Source organism: Typopeltis vanoorti, chromosome 19 (genome assembly GCF_054136105.1).
Source record: "Typopeltis vanoorti isolate ZY-2024b chromosome 19, IOZ_Tvanoo_1.0, whole genome shotgun sequence".
NCBI classification, from domain to species: domain Eukaryota; kingdom Metazoa; phylum Arthropoda; class Arachnida; order Uropygi; family Thelyphonidae; genus Typopeltis; species Typopeltis vanoorti.
This window is the reverse complement of record NC_143567.1, coordinates 79,337,516-79,362,059: the sequence shown is the minus strand read 5'-3', so window position 1 is coordinate 79,362,059 and position 24,544 is coordinate 79,337,516. Positions and strand designations below refer to the sequence as shown.

At 34.6% G+C, this 24,544-nt stretch overlaps 1 protein-coding gene across 3 annotated transcripts in view; it reads left to right on the top strand.

Annotated features, from left to right (window-relative positions):
• LOC150096281 (transcription factor 12-like) overlaps positions 1 to 24,544 on the top strand; it is a 620,086-nt gene that overhangs the window by 339,159 nt on the left and 256,383 nt on the right. For all 3 annotated transcript variants that reach the window (XR_016549910.1, XM_090408842.1, XM_090408843.1), the window contains one exon: positions 6,217 to 6,301. Coding sequence is in view for 2 of the 3 variants with exons in the window: in XM_090408842.1 (XP_090264968.1) it covers positions 6,217 to 6,301 (85 nt within the window). In the remaining variant the exon portion in view is untranslated. The remainder of the gene's footprint in view (positions 1 to 6,216; positions 6,302 to 24,544) is intronic.

Below are 24,544 nucleotides of genomic sequence, written 5' to 3'. Positions count from 1 at the left end.
ACTCCCACATGGTTTTCATTGAAGCCTCAACATTTCAGCCATCACATGGAGTTGTCTTCTTTTCTGCTGCTTTCATATCACCTGTTATTCATGCACACTTTTACTTTTTTCAATTACAAATATCTTGCATGCTGACACACCTCCATTCATGCTCACATTCCTCCTGATATGTATCATAGCTTTCCATGCCATCTCATTTGCTCTTTATTTGTTATTCCACTCACATTCACTAACCTACAATTCTCAATCTGTCTGATCAAAATGCATAATTTCTGGCATATTCTTGTACCATCGTCTCTTGTTTTTTATTACGCAGACTATTCATTATTCTTGCATCAGTGTATATATGCTACACGATGTCAAATGATATTTTTCATATCGTATTCAAACAAATGACTCACAGTCCCTATATTTCTACCACACACATGCACACAATATTATATATATATATATACATACCATGAAGGATCTGGAAAGTTCTGATAAACACCTAGAACAAAAATTGATTAATTTTATGTCTTCTTCTTCTTCTTCTTCTTATTGTGCTATCTTCTATCGAAGGTCAGCGACCATCTTGGCGAACAAACTGTGCTCTTGTGCTAATCTGAGCAGTTGTGCACTGCTCTTTCCTGTCCACGTCTTGATGTTGTCAAACCATGATATTCTTTTTCTTCCTCTAGTTCCTTTGCCATCAATTCTTCCTACCAAAATAGTTTGTAGAAGTTGGTATTTGCTGTTTCTCACGATGTGGCCAAGATATGATGTTTTTCGTTTCTTGATTATTTGTACAAGATGTTTAGCTTTGCCAATGGATTTTAAGACATCTTCATTGGTAATTTTTTCTGTCCATGATATCTTTATCATTCTTCTGTATAGCCACATCTCAAAGGCTTCGATTTTCTTGATGGTTGTCGCCTTCAATGTCCATGTTTCAACTCCATAGAGCAGAATAGACCACACGTAGCATTTCAGCGTTCGGCATCTGACTTCCATGTTTAGGTCTTTATTGCAGAATAGTGTTCTCATTTTCATGAAGGACTGCCGTGCAACTTCAATCCTTGTCTTTATATCTATTTCTGGATCCCACCGTTCATTAAGCCAGCAACCAAGATATTTATATCTTGACACTTGATCAATATTTTTCCCATTGAGTGTCAGTTTCATTGATGAGGCTGGATGTTTGCTGATGATCATGTATTTTGTCTTGTTGATGTTTATATTTATTCCCATTCTTTGGCTTTCTATGTATACTCTGTCAACAAGTTTTTGGAGATACATAATGTTATCTGCAATTAGCACGGTGTCATCTGCATATCGTAGGTTGTTAACAATCTTTCCATTTATTGTGATTCCCTCTGGACATTCTTCCAATGCTTTTTTAAAGATTACCTCTGCATATATGTTGAACAGGAGTGGTGAGAGCACACATCCTTGTCTCACTCCTCTTTTGATGTTAATATCACTGGTGGTAATGTTGTCTAATTGAACGGTAGCTGACTGATTCCAATACAGATTTGTTATTAGTCTTATGTCTTGTTCGTCTAGCCTTATTTGTTGAAGGATTTCTATTAAGTTGGTGTGTCTGACTTTGTCGAATGCTTTTTCAAAATCTATGAAACACATAAAGGCAGATTTCTGTTTTTCTATGCATTTTTGTATCAATATTTGGGTACAGAAAAGGGCCTCTCTAGTACCAAAACCATTCCGAAAGCCGAATTGTGTTTCACTTAGAGTTTCTTCACTTTTTCTATAAATGCGATTCTGAATTACTTTCAAAAATATTTTTAATGTTTGGCTCATTAGACTAATAAGTCTGAAGTCACCACAGGAATTCGCTTTGGGTTTCTTTGGGATAGTGATAAATGTAGATTTGAGCCAATCTGATGGAAATTCATCACTTTCATATATTTTATTAAATAGTTTTTCAAGAAGTTTGATGTTATCTGGTTCGATTAATTTTAAAAATTCTGTTTGCACACCATCTGGTCCACTGGCTTTTCCTGTTTTACTTGATCTTATAGCATTCTCTATTTCGCATTTCATGATTGCTGGTCCTTGAATGTTATCTTTTATATTTATAGGCTTCTGTCTAGTATCTTTGAAAAGTTCTGTTACATATTTTATCCAAATCTGTGCTTTATTCTCTTCTTCTAGAACTATTTTTCCATTTTCGTCTCTTAGAGACACTATTTGCTTTTTCCTCAGTTTTCCGGAAATTTCGTTGATTTTCTTATACAGATTGAAATTATCATGTTGTTTCTGAAGCAGTTCAATTTCAGTACATAAATTTTTCATCCAATTTTCCTTGGCTTCTTTTGTTTTTTTCTTGATGATGTTATGTGTTTCTGTATACCTGGCTAGGTCTTGGTTTTTATACATTCTTCTTGTATCAATAAGAGAAAGAATCTCATCTGTCATCCATTCCTGTTGTTTTATATTATTCACATAACCTACTTCTTCAATACTTGTTGTTATGATGGCATTCTTTAAGCTATTCCAAAGAGATTCCACACTTTTATTTTCTTCTATGTTAATCTGTTGTAATCGCAGGTTAAGCTGTGTCTTGGCACTTTTATTTATGTTCGGGTCTTTCAGTTTTTCTACATCAATTTTCTTTTTCTTCTTTTGTGATTTTTTAGCTGATTTTAATCTAAGACGTACTTCTGCAACTATGGGATTGTGGTCTGATGAGATATCTGCTCCAGGATAAGTCTTTGCACTCTTTATACTACTGTGGAATCTTTTATTTATCAGTATATAATCAATTTGATTTCTGACAATATTATGTTGGTTATCTTGAGGCGATTTCCAAGTGTACAGTCTTCTCGGTGGAAGTTTAAACCAGGTATTTGCTATTGTTAGATCTTCTTCCTGACAGAATTGGACTAGGCGATCTCCTCTGTCATTTCTGGTGCCTAAGCCATGTTCTTCAACAATTTCTCCATCACTCCCTCTTCCCATTTTTGCATTGAAGTCACCCATCACTATGTTTATATCATGTTTCTTTGTTAGGTTTTTAATCTCTTTTAGGTGTTCATAAAACTCTTCAACATCTTCTTCACTTTTGTCAGCTGTGGGTGCATAAGCTTGGATGATATTTATGTTAACGGGGTTTCCCTTAAGTTGTAACAGCATTATCCTTTCAGAAAATGGAATCCAATTTATTACTGATTTATTGATTTCTTCATCTACTATTACAGCTACACCATGTCGATGTTTGTTCTCATCATTCCCAGAGTAATACATTGTCGTATTATCTTGTTGACACTTTCCAGATCCTGGCCATCTTGTCTCGCAAATTCCCAAAATCCGGATGCCCAGCCTCTTCATTTCTCTTGTGGCATTTCTTAATTTGCCAGCTTCATACAGAGTTCTGACATTCCAAGTTGCAATTTTAAAAGTGGACACCATTTTGAGCCCGGAGATTCTTCGCACCCCTGTCCCATTTAAGGGATGCCGGGAACTTGGGGCCAATTGTAAAGGTTTGCTCGCCATGGTGGTTGTTCTGGAGATAAGGTAGAGCAGTAGTTTCTCCGTTTGCTTTCTGCTCCGCAGTATTACAGACGTACACAATATAATCATATTGCCATCTGCAAATCTCTGATCACAAGCTTTTCCGACATCATTTGGCTTCAACCTTGTGTCAGTACTGACAATGCTGCTTCCCAATGTTAGGGGCGGTGACCCCAGCAGGTACTTATTTAATGGCGGCACTGCTCGCCATGTCACCGAGTTGTCATTGGGCTTTGTGAGGTTTTAAGTGAGACAGAGTTGCCACTTCTGCTCCCCCATGCCCTGATAGCTCAATCGCTGTTGGTCCACGGCTGCTTATACGCCAGATTGCTCTGCTTATATCGCAGCTAACCTCCATATCTGAAGGCTGTTCCCCGATCTGCCACCTGGGGACGCACCCGGTAGTAGTCAGCTCTGCCCCGGGTTCTTCTTCTTATATATCCTAAAAGAAAAAAAAACCTAATTGTTACAATTTGATGAAACATGGGGATCAAAGTTTTTAAGATGTGTTTTTTCTTTCTTGTGATTATATCAGTTGCTTTAATATAATTTTTGTTCTAGGTGCTTATCAGAACTTTCCAAATCTTCCCCCCCCCCTCTCTCTCTCTCTCTTGCTCTCTCACACTCACACACACACACAATAACTTGCAAATAATCAGTTAATTTAAGTAAAATACAATGAATTAAAAACACAGTCAGGAAAATTATTAAATTTAAAAACATATCTTTTCAGCAGCATCTGCAAGCACAATACTCTGTGGTGTTTATATAATACCACAATGTAAATGCAATTGTCACCTAAATGGAGGTCGGGTGGCTGCTATAATACATTTGAGAATTTCATTCATTTGTTCTAATGGAGATGCTTTCTGACCATTTAACATCATTGCTCTTCAACTTGCAGACAATGGGTTGAAATATCACTAAGATTAATGTTTGTAACTGTCTATGGAAATGAGACTGGTACTGGACATCTTAAAGGGTTTCAAAGAGAAAAGAGATTTGGTTTCCAGAACCACATTCTCAAATTATCTGACCTCTACCTACTCATGTTACTAAATATGCTTTTGTTTTCAACCTTTTATAGATATGAGATTCACAAAAACATATATAAAAAAGAAACACAAAAAATTAATATTGAAAATAGTTGTTGTTACAGTGATACTTTCTCTGAGATAATTAAATATTTTTATCCCATCCTTCCTTTCATGTTATGCTCAGTGGTTTGATACTGCTTATGATAAAGTTATCCTATCTGCACTGTCTGCTGTGGCTGTAAATTGCATGTGTTCTGGCTGTTTTGTCTGTTTTCCATGATGAAAAACTCAAGTTTCTATGAGGAAAAACCATCCCACCAGCATATGAGACTGGCTAACTCTCAAGTTGAAAAAATTCCAATAAAGGTGCTTTGCATCCTAGACAGGATTTAAATCTAAGTCTTTCCAATTAAAGAACATCATTGATACTGACTAAGCTATAGAATCTCTGAATATTTATATAGAATTTTATTTTATTTGTAATAGAGCTGGTAATGCATGATACTTTGTACATCTTTGAGAACTTATATTCCTGAAAGAGTATTTAAGTATATGTTGGTGCTTTGGTTATTTAGTATTATTTGAGGTACATGCCCCATTTGGAGGACATAGAAGTCAGGGACAATGGTGAGGAGTGCACTTCAGATACTGTTTGCTATTCATATATATCAAGTAAAATAATACTAAAATAAGCGTGTGTTAATGTATCTAATTTAGCCAGTTTATCTGCAGTAGTACTCGATCTTCAAGTTTTTGGTATTAATTCAAGTTCAAGGTCATGTAAGCAAAAAATTGTAAATACAACTCAGAGAATAATGGCAATGCTGCTGAAACGAACCTTGACATGTAAAGATAAAAAAAGTCATTTTGCCTCTTTACAAGGCTTTGAAAAGACCTCATTTGTGCACACAGATCTGTTTTCTTCTGGTTTCCATAGTGATTTTGATACAGTGGAGAGAGGGCAAAGGAGAGTGTCAAAAATGAAATCGGGATTGTGGAATACATATTAAGAAGACAGATTGAGAATTTGTAGGCTACAGACACTAGCAAACAGGAGAAAGATGGGTAATATGATTGAGACTTACATACTTCTGAAAGGATTATACACAATTCCAGTAGATGGAATTTTTCATTTTATGGTGGGGTGGGGAAGGGCATGAGGGCATCCATGGAAGTTGAGAATAAATACTATCAAGAAGAGTTTAACGCTAGATTTTTCACTCATAGAGTAGTATGTGATTGGAATGGATTGCCATTGAATGTTGTGTGTGTGCAAGTAGCGTGAATGAATTAAGGAACAGGTATGATAGGTGATACGAATGGTATGGCCTCCCTTGATGAGTTCCTGACTCCCTGGAGGTCACTCTCTTAATAATAATAATAATTCCATTAGCGGCTATGGGACAGATTAGTGCTCGGTGTGAACAGATATTTGCAATGTATATGCCTAGGTTCTTTTTTCATAAATACTTGTTCTCGACATTCAAAGTTTATTTTTAGTGTTTTTCTGAGGTGAAATCTAATACAAAATTGGAAATGTTTGCATCTGCCAGTCTAAAATTTGCATATTTCAACAGAATGCATTTTATAATACCTTATGTACTTCTTCTATCAAATTAAACCTTCAGTATGAGTATAATAATTGAGAAATTTATGTATTTTGTAGGTGTATGGAACAGAAGGATTTGACAGGGACTCTCCACAGTATACCTCACCTAAACCTGGCCTCTATGGAGATGCATACTTCATGGGTAACATAATATTTTAAAACTGAGTCTTTCTTATGTGTAGTTAAAGTAGTTTTATCTTTATTTTATATATAGTTCTAATCTATCATTTTTGTGGACAAGGAGTAGGCGTGTTATTCATATGTCTTTTAATGGAGTTACATACACCCCAAACAATAATAAAAATATTTTAATTTATTAACTGGCTTATATTTCACTGGATTTCATCATCATCACAGTGATTATGCCACTGTTTTTCTTCCTTCTAATACTTCTTATGATATATGCAGGTGTCAGTGGGCATAGAAAATAAACCAAATTCTTCTTCATGTAGCTTCCTCAGTGAGAGGGTGCAGCACCATGTCCTTCCAGTTCTATCTGTTGATGGCTTTCCTTTTTGTTTCTGCATAGCCATGTGATCCTGTCCATGATCTTATCTCTCAGTACATGTCCTGCCAATCTCATCTTTTTCTGGACTATTTCCTGTAATAAAGATCTCTGTGTTCTCATTCTCTGTAGGACATCTGTATTTGTCACGTGTTCTGTCCATGGGATTTTCAGAGCTCTCCTGTAGCACCACATTTCAAAGGCTATTATCTGTTGCCTTACTCTCTTCTTGAATATCCAGGTCTCACTTCCATACGTGAAAATTGGCCACACTAGTGTTGTTATCATTTTTTTCTTTGTCTCGATACTCACAGAACTGAGCAGATCTTTATTTTTCCAGAATGCAAATTATAATGCCCTAAAATTCTAATTTGATGTCTTCTAATGTTTTATAAATAGGATTTATTTTATTTTTATTTTTACAGTTCTTGGGTTGGAATTCATCATAAGATGACTTTTCCCCAAAATTTTGGCAGATTAATGCAGCCATGCTTGTTGAGATTAGGAGAGTGTTTCATAGCTCTTGCTTACTCTAAAAAGAATCTCTCCAACTTGTAACAACTTCTGTTTAGAATGCTGATTTTTTTTCCCTTCTAATTCTTATAAGGAACCTTCATAGTTCAGTTCATTTCGATGGAGTCCTTTTGTTGAAAAGACTCGGGTCCAAATCTCGTCTTTGAGTGAGGAACTTCCACCAGGGCTTTTCGATCTAAGCTAAGTCAGCTGGTATCATTGGAGGTAGAAGTTTTTCTGTCTCAGAAACTCGTAGTTTTGTCCCTCAAAAAAAAACAGGCAAACTGGCCTCGTGAATACAAATATCTATAGACATAGGATACCAGCTGCTAGATGGGGAGATCGAAGCCTCCCCTATCTTGTGTTTCTACTGTATAATATAGATTCAGGTAGAGCTCCATGATAGTCAACCTCCTAGATGGGGGAATGACACTTAACAGGAGTGCAGGAATCCTTGTAGGTCTTAAACAAGAACACAGGCTTATGTGTTGGCAGTACATGATTGTTTATTTAACAGTATTATTCACAACACAGAATGTAAGAAAATAAGTATTATTTATTTAACTTATTTGCTATTAATTCGGTAGTATTATATTCAGCATCTTAAGAGCACAAAAACAGTTTGTCATAACAGTTTGGTATAACGGACTAGTTTTAAAAAATTGTAACAGACAATGCAAAGAACTAAAGTGCTAATTGGCACCATCTATTGTTGGATTGAGAGAGAGAGAGCATGTATTAATTTGATCTTAAAATGACTATCTTCGAGATTTTTGATGAATTGATACAGCTATACTTGTTGAGGTTTGGAGAATATTTTATGCTGCTGATTCCAAAATCAATCTCTCTGATTTATAAGAACTTCTGTGTGGCACTTTTGTTTTTTTCAATCTGATCCTGACTTGCCATAACGATAGTGGCGAATGTATTTTTTATGTTCTCCAAGGCAGATGTCAAAACGTTCTTCCTGTCTGTCCATAGTAAGCAAGTCACAAGTACATGGCACTTCATATACTCCTGGATGTGATAAAGGAAAGAATTTATCCTTATGTGAATGGATGAGAGTTGCCAATTTGATGTATGGTTTAAAATGTGATGTGGAGCTGATATTTATTAAACGCTCTAGATATCTTTTCAGATCTGCCCTGATGGATAGGATAGTAACAGTTTTGCTCTAGTCTTGTGTATTAGGTAATGGAAGGTATTTATTATTATTACCCCAAGACCTCATGGAGTCAAAGACTCATCTGGGAGGTCCTTTTATCACACACACAGCTCATCATACCTGTATTTTTTTCTATTCTTTGGGAATTTTAGCCATTTGCTAAATAAGTGAGATGCAAGCGAGTTCAGCAGTAAGAGCATAGTCATTGGAACAGATATCTCTGGCTCTGTGAGTTAGTGTTTTTAGGATACATATTTTTGAGTTGGATGATGGTGTGATTGTGCAAATATCTCCCTGCATGTGTAGGTTCTCTATAAATAGAAAAAGATAATGAACGATAAGGAAGGCAAGTGACTAGTGTATCTAGGAAAAACAGTCATTAGCTTCCTGTTCCATTGTGACATGGATTTTAGGGTGTTAGCTATTTAAATGCACTAAAAAGTATCTGTGTCTGGACCATGTGGCCAAATAGCAAACATATCATCAACATAACATAGCCAAACCACTGGTTTGAGAGTGACTGTATCCATTGCTTGGTTTTCTACATGTTATATGTAGAAATTGGCTAAAGGAGGAGCTCATTGCTGATCCTTCAAGTTGTTTGTAATCAATCTTCTCTTTCCATGCACAGTAACCTGCATCTACTGTAAATTTAAAATAATTCAAATATATTTGGGGGGGGAAAATGTGATTTTACCAAATCCGTGGTTTCAATTAATGGTACATTGCTAAACATGGAAATGATATTGAAACTAATTGTTATGTCAATTTTTTAAGATGTGGTTTTTTAATATACTTTTTTTTTAGGAGAATGGAATTTTTTACAAAGGAGGAAGAATTGCCTATGGGGGGGGGGGGGTCTAGTAATTTAGATAAATGCTTAGCAAGTTTGTATGTAGGACTATTTGTACTATCCAGAATTGGACATTTGGGTGTTTCTTGTTTTTGAATTATAGGTATTTCATATGTTCTGTGTGTTTTTACATGAAAAGGCTTGAGTTTGTTAACCGTTTCTTTTGACCAGGAAGCAACTTTCTTGAATAATTTACAAACTTTATTCTTCATGCAGTTAATTTTGCATGAAAAGGGAAGATATACAAACAACCAGTGCTTTTTTTCTGGAAAAAAAGGTGCCAGTACTCACCATGAAGATGTTATTACAGCAACTTCCACACTTTTAACATATCCTCCGATATACCCTCGTCGTCTCGCTTTGTTGGCATGCTTTGTGTGCTGCACTCTCCTTATGATCGTAAATCTTTTTTCTTAATGACATTAACTGTTGTTTGCGAGATTCTCCAAAATGACTGATTTTACCATTTGACCACTCTGCTGAAATTTTCGTTCCCATGTGTTTATCGACGACAAGACTTCCGACATCACAACACGCTTTGCAGCCCAACATTTTATTCTTGACATACAGCCACTCGTTTCTCTCGCAGAGGTCATTTTTTTTGCAAAAATGTCCAACATTCGGGCCAATCATTATCAGAAGCTGCTTCCTTTTGACCACATGGATCTTCGTCTTGGTTTCGTGATCCTCATCCCAGTGTATTTTCGGTGCTAGTTTTCTGTTTTACAGGATCACAAGTAGATTCAACAATTTCTGCTTCTTCAGCCTTACTGTTTTTCTCATTGGCATAAAGTAACTACTTATTTTACTCATTTTGAACAATGATTGCACTGATTTAACTTAGATTAATTCAAAACTCACGTAAACACCTGCCTGTTGCAGAGTGAATATGGAATTGCTAAACCGATATTGGAAGCAATCAGAAGTGAACACAACTTCCTGTTTCCGGTTACGTACCAACCTATGAAACAGGAAAGCAGGGTACCAATTTATGAGTAATCAAAACTGAAAATTCAATTTGTGAACACAGTATCACCTACCGGAATATTTATAATACATTTTGCTGTTAATAAATCACAAATTTTTAAAAACTTAAGAAAAAAGGTGCCCGTACCGTGTACCGCCAGAAAAAAGCACTGCAAACAACTAAATGGGATACCTATGGGACCCCCCCCCCCACCTTTAGCCAATTTCTACATAGAATACTTCGCATACCAAGCATTGAATACAGTCACTCCCAAACCAGTGGTTTGGTTGTGCTATGTTAATAATGTGTTTGTTATTTGGTCATATGGTCCAGACACATCAGATACATTTTTAGTGCATTTAAATAGCTAACACCCTAAAATCCATTTCGCAATGGAACAGGAAGCTAAAAACTGTCTGCCCTTCCTGGATACACTACTCGCATGCCTTCTTTATGGTTCATTATCTTTTTCTGTTTATGGAAAACCTACACATGCAGGGAGATATTTGCACAAACAATCACACCGTCATCCAGCTCAAAAATATGGTATCCTAAAACACCACTAGCTCACAGAGCCAGAGCTGTTCCAATGACAATTCTCTTACAACTACTGCACTCACTCACTTGTGGCACAATTTTTTAGCCAATGGCTATAGATCTCCAAAGACCAAATTGCAAACACATCACCACATAATGCAGCTAGACTAAAGAATTAAAAATGCCTGTGCTAAGTATTTTGTTCTCCAAATACTCCATATAAAAATTAGCAAAAAGAGAGGGGAAAGGTGGGACCCATTATGATAATGTTAGCATGTTCGTAGATTTTACTTAGCCATGTAAAGGAACTCACATGATATCATAATACAGGCGGCAACCCTTTACATCTCACTTCCATTCCTGAAAAAATGGGCATAAAACAAACCCAATTTTGATGTGATTAACAAAGTTATGTTCTGCGCAGTCAAAAAATATGCACATTAAGTATGTGTAACATTATTATATTTAAAGCTTTGATAATACATACATATATATTTGTTAAAATAAAATTATTAATAACGAAAACAAAAAATTATATACAAAAGATATGAAACTTCGGAAAGATATTACATATTTCTATGTTGAAGTCCCTGGTTTCAGATCACCTGAATTTTTTTTGAAAAAAGTATCCAGTGTTAACTGCCTAGATTTTTTTTCTTTCGTTAAGGAGTTCTGTGTAAGGTCGAATAGATGCGATTATGTGCCTTTTTACGTTCGCACTCCGTTCCCAATCATGGTCTTTTTCACAGAGTTCATCAGTCAATGTCTTTATGCTTGCAAGGATAATACGCTGTAAATCAGCCATTTTTATATTTCTCAGACGGCCTTCTTCGTTTTCTTTCTCCTCCTTTGGATGTTGACTTAATTGTTCAGCTAATTCTTTTAAGTCTTCATTGGAAAGTGATTTATTGTGACTCTCTAAGACTTCTGTCACATCTTCAGCTGTAATATCGTCCAATCCCACCTCTCGCACAAGCTTGGTAACGTCTTCAATAATATTCTCCTCTTGCTCTAATTCCTCGAAGTCGTGCATAAATGCTAGAAGAAGTTTTTGCCATGCTCCTTTTTAACACTTTGCTGACACTTCATTCCAAGCTGCCTTGATGTTGTTAATGCCCTTCAAAATATCGAATGACCTCCAATAGTCTTTAACAGTTTTTCCTGAAGTGTCCAAGACGTACCATTTCCATAAATGTTATACAGAGGTAACAGGCTTTGTAGATTGATATAATCCCCTGATCCATCGGTTGCAAAAGCGATGTTCGGTTTGGGGGCATGTAAACAACCTTGACATCCAATGGTGTTCTTACTTCAGCAAGGTTTTGAGGATGTCCAGGGACATTATCCAAGAGAAGCAATGCCTTGGCTGGGAAATCATTTTCTTTACAGAAGCGAAGCACGGTAGCCCAAAAATAAGTTGTGTACCAATCTATAAAAACGTCTTGTGTAACCCAAGCTTTCTTGTTCCATTTTCAATAGACTGGCAGCATGGCTTTTAGACCCTTGAATGCGCCTGGTGTCTGTGAATGGTACACCAACATTAGTTTGAGCCTAAAAGTTCCGGAGACATTTGCACCCAACAAAAGCGTAAGTCTGTCTTTTGCAGCTTTAAAACCTGGAGCAGAACGTTCTTCACCGGAAATGACTGCATGATGGCAATTTTTTCCAGTAGAGCCCAGTCTCAAATGAGATCAGGAGAATAACTTCCTTGTTCTACACAGTCTTGAAATTCTTTAGGAAAAGCAGCCACTGCCGCAACATCTGCACTTCCCGCCTCACCACATAATTTGACACTATGGCACTTACTTTGAGACTTAAATCTCATGAACCAACCTTTGCTTCCTAAGAATGTTTCTTCACCTCCAACTGTCTTTTTAAGATCCTCAAAAATTGTTTTTTGCTTTCTCAGTTATAACAGCCTGCATCAGAGGAATGTTTTTCTGATTCAAGTCATCCACCCATAATGATAATAATCTTTCCATTATTTCATGAAGTTTACCCCTGTTATAACTTACATGTTTTGCATTTAGTACTGCTATAGTGCTGCATTTAGTACTGCTGTGCAGACTGTTTTATTCTATGTGCATTTTTCATAATTGTGGTAACAGTCGATGGAGGTAAGTTCATACTTCTACAGACATTAGCACGTGTCTGCCCATCTTCCATTCTTCGAATCACCTCCATCTTCTTTTCAAGTGTGATTGATTTCCACGCCGTCTTAATACCAAGTTCTGCTAACTTTTCTGCACTTCTTTTATCAGACATGGTATGTAATTATGTACTTCATCAATTTAAATACGCATGTATGCAAAAAAAAAAATTAAATAGAACAATTAGATTAAATTGAACCATCGTAAACTGAGGACTGCCTGTACATTGAATAATTCAGAAATGCCATTGAATGAGGGAATTTCATTTCATTAATGAAGTTAAATGTCCTGCCCTCTCCTATTAACATATCTTGGTTAAATCAAGTCTCTTACTGGTGCATTAAGATCAAAGCTAACTGTGATATCTGAATTTTTAAAAGTTATTTTTATTTATTTTTTATTTTTATGAAAGTGAGGAATGAGGTGAGCAAATGATTTTGTTAACTGATTGACAAGTTTGTAAGTGGAATTGGCTATTCTCTGGATTGAGGGGGGGGGGGGGGGGAAGAAGTGGATTTCTGAATTTTTGAGGCATCATAATTATAGGATGGTTTAACACAAGGGTTTAGTTTGTTAATGATTTCTTTGGGTGAAGAAATAACTTTCTTAATAATTTATGAACTTTTTGAGAATAATAGGATCTTGATATATACTCTGACCACAGAAGCAAGAGCCATCATTGGCAGACTGCCAAGAAGAATCAATTCATGTTGAAGGGGAGAAAAAAATAAGGTGATGTACAAATTGGTTACTAACACGTGAAATTACATGCTTTATACGTAAAATTTTTCATCTGCTATACAAGCAAAATAATTACTACTTTAAAAACTACAATAATCATAAAAGAGAAGTTAATTTTCCGACGTGTAATAATAAACAACTCATCCCACAATATGGATTGATTACCCTATTATCAGAATGGATTCTCCTTCTTTTGACATACGCAGAAGTCTCGCATCTATGGGCGTACAGTAATTTGGTTAGTAGAATTTTTATTCAAAAGATCCTGCTTATTTTTAATTTTATTTTTCTGTTGTTGGTGGTGTTGTATTCCTCTTGATTCATAATTACAGTTATATATTACCACATCGACTTTAGTTCTCATAATATTTTTATTATTGTATAAATTTTTTTAAGATAGTTATTTCTTTCTATGGAATACTGCTTTTAGTTGATTTACATTTGTCAAGATACTTGTTATATTTAAGCAAACATTACTGGCCATTGTAAGAGGCAGATTTTAGATCTTGTTTGCTTTTTGTTTTACTAAACACTATAGCATTTGGACAGCTACCAAGCATGCTGCTGTCAGAAGTGCACCTGTGACGTGATATTTTATTGGCTATCGAAAAAAACATGTAGCTACAAATTTGTTAAGGGATGTGATCTTTTTGACATTGTAACCATTGGATAGGAAGGTTTGGTAAATAAAGGCGAGTTCAGCTGTAAGGGAAGCTTGGGTGGAACAGAAGTTAGGACTCTGTCGACAAGGGTTTCGATGACACCATATCGCCAAAAGTGATCTACAAATTGTCTATCCCTTCCACTTGCTCACATCCTTCTGAGCATAAAGACCATGATAATGCCATTACTATTCCCTATATCTGGGGCACTTCAGAAAAAATAGGCAGGACTTTAAAGAAATATAATCTCTGTGCTGTTTTCAAGCTTCATTTGAAGCTGGCTTTCCTTCTCCACTCTCTTAAAGATTCACATCCTCTCCTCGTTGTTCCAGGTGTTTACGAGATTGCTTGTTCTTGAACAGTGGCGAATTCTCCATGCTTGCTATGCTTTCTGCGCAAGATCATTAATTGAGAAAGATGTAATATTTATTTGTTAATAAATGCATTCTTTTATAAGCATTCCATTTAGGCTTTTATTTTTGTAGACAGAAGACGTTTTAAGTTTGTGCGGCAATAATTGAGCTTTGTGTTGTGTATTGAAGGCCGACGCTAGTCAAGCTACCTTAGCTTGCTCGGTTTTGGGAAAAATTCAGGTTCTCGCTTCAGCACTGTGATTTCATGCGCACGCATAGCCATTTCTGCTCCCTCCACGTCATCTCACCCTGTTGCTTAAACACGGGCCATATGCAGTCGAAGTAGCTCTAGCCAGTGAGCTTCAGCGAGCCTTTACAAGTGTGCATGTTGCTTGGGAAAATTAAGTTACAACCAACTTTTTATGACGATGTTATTGACCAGTTCATAAAGAAAAACTGTAGGGTAGAATTTGTATTCAAGTATCTGAATTGAAAAAGATAGAATATCATTTGTAAAATAAATGTTGTATTTGTATGATTAAATGTACATAAATTTCTAAATACAGGTAACCCTCATATAACGCGGTACTCATACAATGCAGTTTCGATATAACACGGTCTAAAATTGTAGTAACTCTTGTTGAGCGCGGTACTTATACAACACAGTTCCGATAAAAACACGGTCTACAATTTGTAGACCGTGTTTTATCTTTCCATGTTTTTCACCGCGCGACTTAAAAATCAAATTTTATCTTTGTTAAATTTGTGTCTGCCTGTATCCCGCATGTAATTATAAGTAGCGAATTTATATTAGGGAAATACCCTTTAGCACGCAGGTACCTCAATTGTTAACCGTATAAAACGTTTATTTTTGAAAATTGTCCTTGTTTCTGTCAGGAAAGTGCATTAAAAATCATAAGTGTGTTCATCTCAAGCTGAGCACTTTATTTTCTAGTGAGTTACATACAATATATAATGCTTGCTTTTTTGTGTAAAAAATTATTTTTATAATAATGGCCACAAACTGCAATGAAAGGGAAAAACCAACATTCAAAACAGAGTCGTCCGGTATTGTACTACGTACTAGGATCACTTGCATTTGCTAACGCTAGTGTTGCCGATACTTTGTAGTTTACTATATTCGGCAAGAAACTCTCTGATTCCAATCTTTGAGTTTCTTATTCGGTTTTAAAACTATGTGGGATTTAATATCCCCTTAATATTAGTAATGTTTTCATTGCCGAAATGAAGCTTATTAGCTCTTTATACTTAAGTAACTTTAATGGTTGCTCCTGTTTGGATAACTCGTTCGCAGAGTATATAAGTTCTTTTCGCTATACACTTTGGTATTAGGTCTAGCTACTCACTGATGAAGCCTCAAAAAAGGCTGAAACCGGTCTGGGTAGTGACCTCCCTCCATAATGTAATAACAGCATACATTTCCTAGAAAATGTGTTTTTACATTATGGAAAATACCCAAGAATAGCGATCTGAATTTCCCCCACCTTTGCAACGAGTCATCCGGTATTGTACTACGTACTAGGATCACTTGCATTTGCTAACGCTAGTGTCGCCGATACTTTGTAGTTTACTATATTCGGCAAGAAACTCTCTGATCCAATCTTTGAGTTTCTTATTCGGTTTTAAAACTATGTGGGATTTAATATCCCCTTAATTTTAGTATGTCATTGTTGTTTATATACTTTAAAAAAAAAAAAAAAAAAAAAAAAAAAACGATTTCGGAACATAACCCTACTTTTTCTTTTTCTATGTAATCTGAGACTCGCATACTGCGGCATTTCTCCGGAACCTAACATCCCTGTTATACGAGGGTTACCTGTACATAGTTTTAAATGGTCAGTAATTTATTTTTCCACTAATCAGATTTCAATTACACCTCTCATTCCCTCAATGATAACAAGAGCAAGCATGAATTTCAAGACCAGCATTCATCCCTGTTCTTGAAATTTAGCATATTATGGCCAGACTTGGAGATCTGCTAGCATCTGTTCCCACAACTATGGTCAGTCAGTTCTAGCTGACCATGCCTTGGATACTTCCATAATCAGATGGAAGAAAACTGTAATGCTGCATCACTATATATAAACTTGAAAATTAATTTTTAGAATCAATTTGCAGATTAAACAAAACAAACAGACAAAAAAAAAAGCCTAATCTTAATAAACATGGTTGTGTAAAATTTCTCAAGATTTCCTATAGAGGGTGCCCCCCCCCCCATAGGACTTGAGTCTTCATGTAGTCTAATTTTATTTCTTCCACTTATTATTTCTTGTGTGTTATTACAATTTTAACACTGTATTCCTGAAGTTGTCTCTGTGACAAAGATGAAATATTGAAACAATTAAACCTGCTTTAATTATTTATCTTTGTGTTATTAGTTATCCGTTAAACATGTATTATTTATGTATTATGTATTAGTTATATGTATTAGTACTAGTGGCAAAATGAATACAAATGATGTGCAATAAAAATGAATGCAAAAATAATCTGTAAGATCTGGCATGTCTCTCTAATTTTTACCACTAGTCCAGTCCATCAGTTTTTTTTTTTTTTTTTTTTTTTCAGCATTACATGCTACTTCTATTCACCACCTGCTAACCATTTACTAGTCTTCCACGATAAGAAGAAGAATTCCTTCATTCCACTCTCTCTCATCTATCTAAGTACACTGCTGAGTTATGGAGAAGAATTACGTAAACAATTGCCTCCTTCAAATTTTATATATGCAACTCATATAATGAATGAGTTTCTCTTCGTTGAAAATATCTGTAGAACCATCAGCACCCTCTGTCCAAAAAGAAACCAAACTTTTGATAGGCCAAAACACAGGCCAATTATAATTATTCAAATCATTTTATTTCAATCAATATACTCTCCCTCAGCTTCGATACAGCGTTTGGCATGATCACTTAATTCGTTAAATGAGTTAACTTCGAATGAAGTTAATCCATTATTTTGATAATCCGAAATTACTCAATGCAGTTAACTAGATGTTAACTTCACTCAGTCCAGTTTTTGGATGGCCCGGCTTTTCGTTGTCCTCAAGCGTCTCACAACCACTTTGTAATCGCTTAAACCACTCGTAAACTTGAGTACGGGATAAGCATTCATCACCATATACTTTCGAAGCATTTGATGTGTTTCGGTAAAACTTTTACCAAGTTTATCACAAAAGTCAATCTCAGTTCTCTGTTTGAAACTCATTTTCCGACCGTTCGTCAAAACTCACTGTCACTTGTGGCACTATAATCGGCTTCTAATGAAACAAATGTCATAAACAGTTGACAACACTGATGAAGGTTGCTGCTTTTGACAACAAACAGATACAACAGGTAGCGCCCTGGTTTCTTCTATTTTCGAAAAGTTCGGTTTCTTTTTGGGCAGAGGGTGTAGAAGAGACTCACCACTAGCATCGTTGATTTCCTCAACTAATTTTTCTTTATGACATCAGCAGTAAGTGACACAAATTCTTTATATTTCACATCATTATGATACTGTTCTACTACTAAGCCTATGAAATTTTGAAGTTAGTAAATGGCTTATTGAATTTGGCTTTATAATCCTGATCCTGATTTACAGTCATGCATAGATCCACACTTTACCATCCAGGTTCAAAACTAAGCCAACAGAATAGTGTGGTTAATCCTTATTTTTGTAGTATTCTATGTTTTGCTCATTTTCATGGATGAAAACATGAGTTTCTAGGAGAAAACACCCTCTGCCTTAGTATGAGATCAACTCACCATTTGATTGTAAAACACCTGATATTCACCTGATTCAAACTCGAGTCTTCCCAACCATTGGGCTCGTATAAACCAACTGAGCTGTGGAGGCTCTACAGCATTATAATAGGCTGTATAAAAAAGGCACTTCAGATGTTCAAATATTTTAGGATCCAAGCTGGGAAAGCAACTACAAGTGTATTTCTTGGATGATTTCTGGCTCATTCTATGTCACAGCATTTTTTTTGTGAAAGCTAAATGTGTTCACTTTAAAAAGGCCTTGAAAACCTTGAAGTAATCTAGAGTGGCTGTTAACAGTCTCCCAGGATATTTTTTTTATGCATTACATAATGCAACTATCAGGGTTTTTTCCTCCCAGAAACTCAGGTTTTTCATCTCCTGGCCAAGACAACACACACATACATGCAGAATATACTATAGGCATATGACTGACCACCTTATCCTGGACTCATGGATATGAAATCCAAATATATTGGACAGTTCATCATCATCATCATCATCATCATAATGCTAATTATGGTATAGACCATGTTGGTCTGTTCCGGTCTCATTATCCATCCAATATCCTTTTTTGAGGTCTACCCTGCCTCATAAAAGCATTTGCTCTTTCCAGTTGGCTTATATTTTAGTATTTGTTTAGGATATCGAGTGTTGCCATTCGATTTACATATTCAATCCATTTTTGTTTATAATTGTTTAGTTTTTCTTTTATTGATTTTGTTTTTAGTTCTTTTAAAATGTCTTCGTTCCTTTTTTTGATCTAATAATGTGTATTTTGCAGTTATTTCACTTGTTTTTATTCTTTGTTTATCATGTTTATTTATTGCCCAAATTTCACTGCCATATAATAATGTGGGCACTGCTAAAGTATTGTATATTTTCAAGCGTGTTTCTTTTTGTACTATATTTGGATTGAGTGTTCTATTTATCGGGCCTATAATCTGTAAAAATTTTGAAGCCTTTAATTTTATGCCTTTTTCTCCTTCATGTGATATTTCACATCCAAGATAACTGAAAGTGTTTATCTGTTCTATTATTTTATTATTAATAACTATTTTACTTCTAGCTGGAGTTTGTCTACAAAATGGCATTTTTTTAGTTTTATCTATTGAAATTTTCATTCCAAACTGTTCTACTATAATGTTTAAATTATATATTGCTCTTTGTAAATTGTTTTCCTTATCTGATATTATTACCTGATCATCTGCAAATAATAGCATATTTATTTTATTATTCCAGGATATTGCTATACCTGGATTGTTTAAGGTGTTCCACTGTATTAATATTTTATTAATGTAAATATTGAAAAGTGTTGGAAACAGAGGGCATCCCTGTCTTACTCCTTGGTTTATATATTGTTTTTTGGACATTTTTTAATTAAATTTTTTTTTTAATTTCATTATCTTTGTATATATTCAATATTGCATTTGGCAAAATATTAGGTATATTTATTTTTTGTAATATTTCAAATAGTATATATCTTTTTACTTTGTCAAATGCTTTTTCATAATATATAAGCAAAAGATGAGTTTCTAAATTAAATTCTCTTCTTTTTTCTATAAGTAGTTTTAGACAGAAAGCTGCATCCATTGTAGAGCGTCCTTTTCTAAATCCATTTTGACATTCTAATAATATTTTTTCACTGTATTTTCAGTTTTTCATTAAGTATTCTAGTATATATTCTGTAGCATGTATTCAATAAACTAATACCACTGTAGTTAGCAGGTTTTGTTTTATCCTCTTTTTTAAATATAGGTATTACTATACTTGTATTCCATTCTGTTGGTATTTGTCAATTTGTATATATTTTATTTAAAAATTTTAGTAATCTTTGATGAAATTTTTTTCCAGCAAATTTAAACAGTTCAGAGTTTATCCCATCTTCTCCTGCTGATTTGCCATTTTTTATTTTATTTAGGTTGTCCTTCAATTCTTTCATTGTTATTATATCATTTAAAGTATTTTGTAAGTTTCTGGTGTAATTATTTTTCATGCCAGTATTATCTGTCCAAAGATCTGTAAAGTAATCCAAGAATTCTTTTACATCTATTTCACAATTTATACTTGCAGTTTCTTTTATATCTGCATTCATGTGTTTTAGTATTTTGTATGCATTGGGTCCTGTTTTGGATGTCATTTTCCAGATATGATACAAAAGATATGATAAAAATTTGTATCATATCTTTCCTGTTTTTCTTTTGGCTATTGCTCGTCTTTTTTTTTTTTTTTTTTTGTATTCAATTTCATCTTGTTTTTTGCTACTTAACCATCTTTTAAAAGCCAGCTTTTTATTTTAAATTATTGTTTTTATTTCATTGTCCCATATATGTAATTTTTTATTTTTATTATATTTTCTGTGTGTTCCTAGACTTTTCATATGCTGCTGATGCAATTATTTCTTTTACATTATCCCATTCTTTCTCAATGTCTTCATTTTCGTGTATTTTTTCTAAGTAGTTATTAATCCTCTGTTGGTATAAATTTCTTATGCTTGAATCATTTAGCAGTTTTACTTTGTAATTAGATTTTGTTTCTCTAGTTTGTTTGTTTTTTGTATATTTTGTAGCCAGTTTGGTGGAAACCTTAGTTTTGACTGCACTAAATAGTGATCTGTGTCGATTTCTAGCCCTCTCCTAACTTTAACATCTAAGAAGAGGTTTGCTGCTTTTTCATTTGCTATAAAGTAGTCTATTATTGATTTTTGTCCTCTTGCACATCATGTATATTTATGCATGTTTTTATGTTTGTAAAATGTATTCATTATTTTTAAATTATTATATATTGTATAATTAATGAGTCGCTTTCCATTTTTGTTTACTGTCGGTTCTCCAAATTTTTGTATATTATTGTTAATTTGTTTCATTCCTATTCTGGCATTAAGATCTCCGACTATAATTATCATCATCAGTTGCATCAGTCTTGGGACTGGTAGCTCAGCAGGAATTTCCTCCATTCTGCTGTGTCATTGGTTTTCTTCTTAACCTCCTGATAACTCCTCAAACCCGTGCTGTCTTTGACTTGGTAAAGAAAGCTTTTCCTTAGTCTGCCTCTTCTTCTTTTCCCCTCTATTTTGCCTTCAGTTATTCTTTTCCCAAGTCCATCATGTCGAAGTATATGTCCAAACCACCTATCCCTTCTAATTTTGATCGATTTTATTAGAGTTCTTGTTTCGTTTATCTCTCTCAGGACTTGTTGGTTTGATTTTTTTCTGTCCATTTTATTTTGTTCATGTGACGCCAGCACCACATTTCAAAAGCCTCCAATCTTCTTACATCTTCTCTGCCTAGAATCCAGGTTTCACATCCATACAGTGAAATGCTCCATATCAATGTATTTACTATTTTTTTTTTCAATTGTAAGTTGAGGTTTCCTGTTAAAATGCTTTTCATCTTAGAGAATTGGGCTTTTGCATTGTTTATTCTTGATCTTATATCTTCTCTTGTTCTGCCATCTTCTGTTATTAGGCTTCCTAAATATTTAAAGCTTTCACTTGTTTTATTTGGTCCCCGCTGATGTCTATATGCTCTGTATTGATAGGGATTTTGCCTGTAAGACTGATTTTAGTCTTATCTGTGTTGATTTTCATTTTATATTTTTCAAGGTTATTATTTAGTAATTCTAGCATTGTTTTTAATGTTCTTCTGTTTTCTGCTACAAGGGCTATGTCATCAGCAAATCTTATACACATGACTTGCTCACCATTTATCTTTATGCCACTATTTATTTTATCTTTAGTTTCCTGAATGGCCTTTTCAATATATAAATTAAATAAAAGTGGTGAAAATATACATCCTTGTCTTACTCCACTCCTGATATTTATTATTTTCTCCTTATCATTGATTTTAATCTGTCCATTTTGATTTTTGTAAATTTGATAAATTATTTTCCTATCCCTCAAATCTATGCCGATATTTGTTAGACAATTTAGGAGTATTTGCTGGTTTACTTTATCAAACGCTTTCTCTAAATCAAGGAAGCAAATCTAAGTATTTTGACTAAGGTCTAATCTTCTCTCTATTATTGTTCTTAAACAGAGTATTGCCTCTCTTGTTCCTTTATTCTTTCTGAATCCAAATTGGTCTTCATCCAATAGACAATCTATTTTTGAATAAATTCTATTTTGAATAATTTTTAGCAGACTTTTGCTAACATGTGGGATTAAAGCTATTGTTCTAAATTGGCTGCATTTGTTTGCATTATTCTTTTTTGGTATTGGTATTATGGTTGATTTCATAAACTCCTGTGGTATTTCTTCTCTATCGTAGATTTGGGCTATTAATTGATAAAGTAAGGTTTTTGTCTCATCACCTAGATTTTGTAGCAGTTCTATAGGAATATTGTCTACACCTGGACTTTTTCCCTTACTCATTTTGGACAGTGCTTTATCAAATTCTTCTCCTCGGCTATAATTATATGGTCTGTTTTATTTAATTTTTCATATATTCCTTTTAACTCTGTAAAAGTAATCATTTTCTTCTTCAGAGGCATACGCTCCAACAACTGTTAAATTTTCTTTATTTAATTTTAATCGCACGTCTAATATTCTTTCATTCCAGTATGTATAATGAGTTATTTTTGCTTAAATTGATTTATGGATCCAAATCATTACACCAGCTTTTGCATGTATTTGTTTGTCCACTCCACTATATATGATATCGTAATTAGCTGTTTCTTTTGTTCCCTTAAGTTTTTTTTTTTCTGTAAGAACTGCAATTTCTATAATTTCGTCATTTAAAATTTTATCTAATTCTTCTTCTTTATGTGCTATGCTTCTAATGTTCTATGTAGCATATTTCACCAAGTTTTTCTTTTTCCAGAGTTTCTTAACCTTTTCTAGTTTGCAGTCTTTTCCCATGTTTTCTGTCCAGTTTGGATTTTGTTGAAACTTGAAAGGATGTTTGTTTCCCTCTGTCAAGTGACTAGCACGACGATAGGTATCCTAGTGGTGGGCTGCCACCTTAAGACAACTAGGCTTGCCTTTAGTATATATATATATATATATTGGACAGTTATGGAGGCTTATGCACCCTTTAAGAGCCATAGAAGAAGAAGAAGAAAAGACAGAATGCAACTTTAATTGCATAGCATGACCAATTGAATTGAAAGCACATTGTAATTTGTTTTAGTTGAACACAACAGCAGTCTTTTCTACAGTGTTTATATAAATTATCCATAAAAATAATTTAATAAGAAAAACAAATAATAAAGTTTATGAAAATAACAGAAAGTGGTCAATACTAGTAACGGAGCTAGGTTACCTTTTCATAATGTCAGTAATGGGATCCAATCTCTGATTTATCTTTGCAAGATGCTGTGTTTTTTAATAATATTATTAAATTACCTTTTCATCATGTTCCTGTTAATGGCATTGTCTATCAGGGCTCTGTTATTTCACCCACCCTCTTTCTGATTTATATAAATCACCTGCTCTCATTGACTGCAAATCCTATTCACAGTTTTGCTGATGACAGCACACTCCACTCATCCTACTCATGTGACAACCCTTGAAGTGCTCAAACATCTCAAGCTTCAAGATTATCTGTACTAAGAGCCATGAACACCGTTCTCCACAGTGTCCTAAATTGGGGCAAAAAACCTATTCAACTTCAATGCTTCCATAACACAGTTTTGCTAATTTTCTTGCAAAAAAGAACTGAGATTTTGTTCACTTACCTTTGATAATGCTCAGCTAAAACAGTCAAGACTAAATCTCTCTCTCTCCACCACTCTCTCCTCAGACTGACTTTCACTCTGAACCTTTCTGGCATAATTATATCAGAAAGAAACCGAACTTTTCGAAAATGAAGAAATTAGTGGCTCCACCTGTTGTATCTTTTTATTGTCAAAAGCGGCAACCTTCATTAGTGTTGTGTCAACTGTTTATCACATTTGTTTCATTAGAAGCCGAGTTATAGTGCCAAGAGTGACAGTGTGTTTTGATGAACAGTCAGAAAATGAGTTTCAAACAGAGAGCTGCAATTTACTTTTGTGTTAAACTTGGTAAAGGTTTTACCGAAATGCTTCAAAAAGCATACGATGATGAATGCTTATCCCATACTCAAGTTTATGAGTGGTTTAAGCGATTTCAAAGTGGTCATGAAATGCTTGAGGACGACGAAAAGCCGGGCTGTCCAAAACCTGGATTGAGTGAAGTTAACATCCAAAAAGTGCATGA